Source organism: Emys orbicularis, chromosome 2 (genome assembly GCF_028017835.1).
Source record: "Emys orbicularis isolate rEmyOrb1 chromosome 2, rEmyOrb1.hap1, whole genome shotgun sequence".
NCBI lineage: Eukaryota > Metazoa > Chordata > Testudines > Emydidae > Emys > Emys orbicularis.
The window spans coordinates 290834725-290842166 of record NC_088684.1 but is presented as its reverse complement, the minus strand read 5'-3'; the positions used below and the strand labels follow the sequence as shown (position 1 = coordinate 290842166).

The window sequence follows — 7442 nt, the reverse complement described above, 5'->3', positions numbered from 1 at the left end:
TTATATTATGGGAGCACTGCAACTGATATTTCTCTACCCATTGTTACAAGTAGCCACATAATAGAATGTGATGCATTTGGAGAAACTGAAATCCTAATGATCAGCAGGGCAGATGCCTGTTAGACCAGGTGTCACAGGGTTCACTCACTGCTAGTGGCGCCTCCTGCTTGCTGTCCTTGGAATTAGCTCTGCCAGACATTGTGCTTCCCCTCTGGCAAGGTCTTCTCCTGTACTGTCTCGCCCTGTGGCCCCTCTGTTATACAGCTAAAACTACACAGGATCGTTTCAGGGGATAAGGCAAGATGCCACGTTTATTATGCTAACACAATTTGATCTATAACCAATAGCTAATACCTAATACCTATACACACACATCAAATGTTCTGCAGCTGCTGGATAGTTACCAGTCCTGAATGTAGCTTGAGTCCATGGCTTGATTTCGCAGCTTGGGTTCGTAGCTCGTGGCGGCTAACTGGCCAGGAAAGCCGGGCACGAGGAAGGGCTGGGTCTCTGTCAGGCATGCACCGATGCCCCTCGATGTTGGCAGCAGAACATTACCCAAAGTCTTCCATCTTACCCATCTTTTTTATAGGCTTTTAGTTTGAATCAAGAGTCGATAGGTCTTGCTGTGTCACGCTGCCTCTGGGTTCGGTGTGATTGATAACTCATCAATTGCAGACGTGACTTTCAGCCTCGGACCTGACTTTGATCTTGTTTCAATTGCACCTTTGTTCTTTTCTTTTGGGGTGGACTCTTTTCACTTTGTCAGGGCTGTTATCTTCAGCCCTTGGTGTTTGCACTTAACTTTATCAGGACAGGCCGGGGCTGGAGGTTGATTCCATTATCCATGCGTACCTCATTCACACATCTGAACTAAGTTAATAAGGTTACAACGGGGTTTTGCAAAATGGAGTAAGCATTTCAAAATGGAGTTTTAGTTACAATATGGAATCTTATTAAAACAAGTGTAATGAACAGTTTACAATGTTGGGAGGCAAACAGGAGTTACAATGTTAAAACAGTGAAGTTCTGTTTGTTCACAAAATAAAGTCATATTAATAATAGTAATTAAAGAAAAGAAACAATTTCATTCTTCAGCTCTACACCTCGCACTCCAGGGACTGCAGTCTCCTCTTGGTGGCTTGGCCTTGCGGCTGGGTCACTAAGATCCTCCCCTTCCAGGGAATTCAAAGTCCTTCCAGACCCACTGGCTAGCTGGCGTCTCCAATGCCCTTTCCACTTCCCAGTGGCTGCTAGGGGAACCCAGGTCCACCCTCTACACTCGGTTCCAGCTCAGGGACTCTATAACAAGCAACCACGGTCCCTTACAGTCCTACCTCTTGCTGCTGTTTCCCTGGGATTCTTCCTACTTATCTGGCTTCCCCCATCTCTGGGTTTCCCAGCCTCCCAACTCCCTCCACTCACAGAATGACTGCAGCCTACTTCCCAGCAGAACTGTCCCAGCAACCACCACCCATCTGTAGACAGTGACCTGGCTTTATACAGGCCCCGCCTGTTCCTTCACAGATAAGCCTGTTCCGCTAATCAGGGCTTTCCTTTTGGCGTTCAATCTACTAGATTAACTGGCCCATCTGGCCTCCATTAACCACTTCCACTCTTGTGCAGGGTGGGGTGGACAGCCCATTACACCAGGTTTCACTATATCTGACATCTAAATTGTACGTAATCCAGATCTCTCCGTGTGTATGTGTTTGTGTACGCCATCACTGATAATACTTAGAACCCAGTTTTCTCATTGCGGTGGTTCTGTGGTTGTCCCTCCCTGTCAGGCTTGGAGGGAGGCCACTCTGCCTCACTATGTCACACAGAAAGCAGTCATTAAGAAGGATAGGGCTCTGGCCCTCTGGTCAGGACAAAACAGCACACAGTCTATTTATTGCCCAGCCTCCTTGCTGAGGCAGGCAGCAATCTACAATCTATTGCCTTGACCCTCTGGGTGGGGAGAGCAAGGAGCAGTCTTTCGCTACATTCTTCGAGCTGGAGCAGACAGTAAACATAGTCTGGGGCTCTAGTCCTCTGGGCAGGGCAGAGCAACAGGCCACAGGCAAGGCACAGGCCTTCTGGCCTGGGGTGAGTAGGCCCACACCTCAGGGGTGGGGTTGGCGGCAGGGGGTAGAAGGACCCGGGCCCCCCTACTCCACCAGGTCCCAGCCCAGGGCCCTAACAGTGGTGGATGGTCCCACCACTGGGTCAGCAGGGAAGTCACCGAAACATGCTGACTCGTTTACTGGCCACACAGCCAGACTAATGTCTGGTTCCCCTTGGCTACTTCTGACCACCCTTCCTTGGTGTGGCTCCATCATCCATAGGTCTTCAGTCTCCTCGGGGTAAATAGTGGACAGTGGTCCCATGCAACTCCTCTCCTCAGCTGGTCTCTTCCTGGAGCACTGCACAGCTCGGTCTCTGGTCCAGAGTTCCTCAGCGAGGTAGAGACGTCTGGCTCCAGCCCAACTGAGATGGAAGGCCTTCCTCTTATACTTCCTGTCCTGTCCCTCCACTTCCAGCACAGGGACGGGGCTGGCTTGGTTCTCCCCAGTCAGGAGGTGTGGAGTGTTTCCTCCCTGTCAAGCACGGAGGGAGGCCACTCTGCCTCACACATTCAGTTTGCGCCACAATCCAGATTCTCCGAGGTATTTAGGGGATTTTGATTTCAATAGGAGTTAGGAGCCCAAATACTCTGGAGGTCCGGATCTGGGCCCACATGCTTTACAAACATCAGGCAAATTTTAGCTGCCAGTTACACCAGTATTAATCCAGAATAATCCCTTTGTAACTCTAGTTGCAGGGCCAAATTCCATTCTGCTGGAGTAACCTCATTGTGACGGATTACAGGGACAGGTTCTGCTCTCAGACACACCGGTGTAAATGCAAAATGACTCCCAACTTCAGTGGGATTACTCCATATTTACACCATTCTAGAAAAATCCTCCCAACAAATTATTACCATCCCCATGAGTTTGCAAATTGGGAAACTCAGTCAGAGGCAGGTTGTGATTTGTCCGAAACGACTGAGGGAGTCAATGCTAGAGCTGGGATTAATACTTGGCCTTTTGTGATTCCCAGGTCTGTGCTCCAACTACTTATCCATACATCACTCCATTGCCGGAAACAATACAATATGTGATAATAAAACATGTATAGCAACGAAATTCTCTAAATATTCATTACACATTCGTAATGCTTTTCATTTCTACGTGGTCAGTGCACCTACTAGAAGAACGACTTGTCTCAGACAGCTGGAGAACAAAGAAATCCTGCCTCCTGAAGATGGCCCCAAAAATCTTCTTTAAGTGTAACCTGAACCGTTTGTTCACAAAAGCATACAGCACGGGGTTGAGGCAACAATGAATAAAGGCAAGGCTCTCAGTCACTTGCATAGCATAGTCCAAGTGCTTGCTAGTTTCACAACCCTTAATCACATGGAGGTTTTGCAACAAATGCAGAAAGAGGGTAACGTTGTATGGGAACCACAGCACAAAGAAAACTACCACCAAAACAACGACCAGGCGGAGAGCTCTCTTCTTGCCAGGAGACATTAACGCAGTGAGGACACAAGCTACGCGGGAGTAGAAGAACACCATGCAAAGGAATGGAAGGAAGAAGCCTAGCAGGATCTGCTGAAATTGAAAGAGAAGACGCCAGATGGAGTGGTGCAGGCCATAGTCGGGGTAGCAAACTCGTCTCCCGTTGTGGAAATCCTGCACCTCCATGAAGATAAAGTCAGGAATAGACAGCACTATGGAAATAACCCACACCACTGAAGAGACAAGGAAGCTCTTTCTTGGGGCCCTTAAGTTTTTATTGGACCAAGCATGAACAATCTCCAGGTATTTGTCCAGACTCATGCAGCTGACGAAGAAGATGCCACTGTAGAAGTTGGTGGTGTAGATGACACTTATGATCTTGCAGAAGGCATTCCCAAACACCCACTGAGAAGCTGCGTATGTTGCCCAGAAGGGAAGGGTTACCACGAAAAGAAGGTCTGAAACGGTCAGATTCAGCAGATACACCTCGGTCATTTTCTTGTTCTTGGTATATTTGATCAAGATGGCAAAGAGTAGACAGTTCCCAGCCAATCCAAGCAGAAACACTATTGTATAGAGCACTGGCAGGAACACCTTGCCAAACGCCTTGACATTTTCCTTTGTGCAAAGCACTACCTGGATGTAATCCTCCTCGTCTAAGTATTGGTACTCGTAGTCAGTCATGTTGACTGGGTTATCTGTGGTATGCGGCATGGCAGACATTGGTACTGTTGCCACCCTTGCTGGTAAACTTTTCAAGAAACCCTTCTGTTACATTCTGCAATAAAAAAGTAAAGAGGGCCAATAGTGCATTTCAAAAGACATTTTGATCTACATATGAAAAGTGAGGTTTGCATGCTAAGTAATTTAATATGGAGATTTCTACCTCCACCTAATAGGTTTGAATCCGGCCCAGGTTGACAGTGACTGACCCTCTGCCAGCTCTTTAATGTCATATGTTTGGTGGCCCCAGCCCAGTCCCTGGTGGAGATGGCTACATCACCGGTCTCTACACAGGGTGTCAAAAATTCAACAGCCCTGGAGACAAAACTATACTCTTGCCTGTTTGAAGTGGAGCTCTCAGGTCAGGTCTGAGGAACACTGAGGCAGTGTGGGATGCCTGCTGCTCTCCATGCTGTACCTGAGAAGTACATGAGGCCTTATAAAAAGAGAGAGACAGATGACAGGAACGCCATGGCTTCACTGCAAAAAGAGGTGTGATTTTACGTCAAGATAGCTATCTTGATGTAAAATCCTCATGCAGACAAGGCACTGGTAGTTTTTAGTCCTTGATGCGGCTAGTCAAGATTAACCCTGTTATGATTTGAGGGATCTGTCTGTACAGTGTATGAATTCTGTTTGAGATGATGAACTCTGTATATATGACCACATGAGACTGCAAACTCCATTTTGATTGTAAGGCTGGTCTTTACTTTTCTATTGTCTTTTAACCTCCATCTAGAACTAGGATTCCAGTGGGGTGTTGGCACATGGATAACAAAAGAGGGTTGTTGATTTAAACGGCTCTCCCATTGAAATGGAATAGCTCTGAATAACGGACTGGCTTCCCACCAGGAGAAATGGTTTATCACAGGAGAGGTCGTCTTGGCAACTAAGTCACCTGACAGCGGTCTGTGGGCTCCCAGGCAGCCAGGTCCTTCTCTTTCCACAGCTAGAGAGAGAGTCCTTGCCTTTTGGCCCTGCAGCCCTTTTATAGGGCCCAGCCTGGCCCTGATTGGCTGCCTCTCTGCCTTCTCTGATTGGCACTGAGCCCCAACCCTCTCCAAGGGCTCATTTTTAACCCTTGCTGAGCCGGAGCAGGGTGAATGCCCTGCTACAAAAGCTCCTTTGCAAACCGCAAAGATAGACAGCACGTGGTTGAATTAGAGAGAGAGCTCTTACCTTTCCAAGTATTTCTGCCGAATGATGCAACTTTCCAGGTTCAGAGCCCCTCGGGCTTGTTATCACCGCCTTTGGATCGGACCAATCCGTAGCTGTTTTACAGCAGCGTCATAGAATTTATTTTCCTGAACCAATCCTATAGTCCCAAGGTTTTTAAACAAGAGCCAACTCCCTCCCCTCCCCCACTACTCCCCACCGTCCTTTAACTGCCTTATTCTTATCTAGAAAAACAGACCCCCCAAGCATTTTTCCCGCCATGTAGCCCTTTTACATAGGGGCTTTAATAAAAGTTAAAACCATAATTCCTTAGTAACAAACAATTTTTAAAAGTTTCCCCCTATGTTTTAGACTAACATGGGTTATTTTTTAGTAAGAACAATATGAAGCTGCAGCAAAGCCCCTGTTAGCAAAAACAGCATCTGTGAGTTAGTGGATAAGAGATAAGAAGACTGCTTCTTTTCCAAACTTTTTAACAAACGCAAGTAAAAGTTACATTAAGTTTTGTAAAGGAATAAAGCTCTGCTTTATATTTACTTTAAAAGACAAGCCTGTATAAAGACACATCCCTTTATTTAGCACTTTTGCATATGTTTCAATAAAAAAAGAGCATGCAGAAGCACCCCAGGCCTAAACCCACAAACCCGGACTAAGAAAAAGTTTTTAAAAGCTTTTCCCTATGTTTTTTAATGAGGACAATTTGAAGGAGCCTTTTTAAGTTAGTGGATTAGAAAAGAAGACCACTTTGAAAAGCAAGTCTATCTGAAGAAACAATTTTTCATTTAGCCCTTTTGCATAGGTGTTTCAATAAAAAGGGAGCATGCAGAAACAACCCAGGGTTAAAAACACAGAACCTGTTTATAAAAGTAATGTGTAGTGATAAAGTTTTCCCCCTATGTTTTAAACTAGCACTGGTCATTTTTTAGTAAGGACAATTTGAAACATCATGCTTTTGCAGCAAAGCCATTGTCAGCAAACAGCGTCTGTGAGGCAGTGGATCAGAGATAAGAAGGGCAGAACACAACCAGAAAGCCCTAGGCCCACTTTTAAAACAAAATTATACCAAATACGTTTTTAACTAAACATTTCCTTTTGTTATGTGAAGAAGGCATTGCTTTGTAACTAATCTTATTAACAATGTAAAATAAAAAAAAATATTACCTCAGGGTTAAAGCCACAGCCAGTTAGTTTATAAAAGTAATTTGTTAAAGTTTTTAACCAATGCAGGTGAAAGTCTTGTAAAGGGACGAACACTTTAAAAGACAAACCTATATGAAGACACATTGCTTTATTTACAGGTGTGTTTCAATCAGGGCCGGCTCCAGGGTTTTTGCCGCCCCAAGCAGCAAAAAAAAAAAAAAAGCCGCGATCGCAATCGCGATCCGCTCTACTGCCGCCGCTCCAGTCTTCGGCGGCAATTCGGCGGCAGGTCCTTCCCTCCGAGAGGGACTGAGGGACCCGCCGCCAAATTGCCGCCGAAGAGCCGGACATGCCGCCCCTCTCCGTTGGCCGCCCCAAGCACCTGCTTGCTGGGCTGGTGCCTGGAGGCAGCCCTGGTTTCAATAAAATAAAGCATGCAGAAACACCCCAGGTTTAAAGCCACAGGTCCTTAGTAACAGACAGTTTATATTCCCCTTATTTTGTAAACTAGTGGCTCAGAGAGAAGAAGTTTGTTCCCCCACTTTTTAACAAATAGAGGTGAAAGTCTTGTAAAGGAATAAACACGTTAAAAGACAAGCCTATATGAAGACACATCCCTTCATTTAGCACTTTTGCATATGTTTCAATAAAATAGAACATGCAGAAACACCCCAGGCCTAAACCCACACACCCTGACCAAGAAAAAGTTTTTAAAAGCTTTCCCCTATGTTTTTAGTGAGGACAATTTGAAGGAGCCTTTTAAAGTTAGGCCTGGTCTACACTAGGCTTTTATGTCGAATTTAGCGCCGTTACATCGAATTAACCCTGCACCCGTCCACACCACGAAGCTATTTAGTT

At 45.9% G+C, this 7442-nt stretch overlaps 1 protein-coding gene across 1 annotated transcript; it reads right to left on the bottom strand.

Moving 5' to 3' along the window:
- Window positions 1-283: 283 nt before the first annotated feature.
- Window positions 284-5483, bottom strand: LOC135873637 (atypical chemokine receptor 2-like). Its single transcript, XM_065398279.1, has 2 exons — window positions 5448-5483; window positions 284-4323 (listed from the first exon to the last, which is right to left on the bottom strand). Exon 2 carries the CDS (start codon window positions 4266-4268, stop codon window positions 3186-3188), a length of 1083 nt encoding a protein of 360 aa, XP_065254351.1. The 5' UTR covers window positions 4269-4323; window positions 5448-5483; the 3' UTR covers window positions 284-3185.
- Window positions 5484-7442: the final 1959 nt, after the last annotated feature.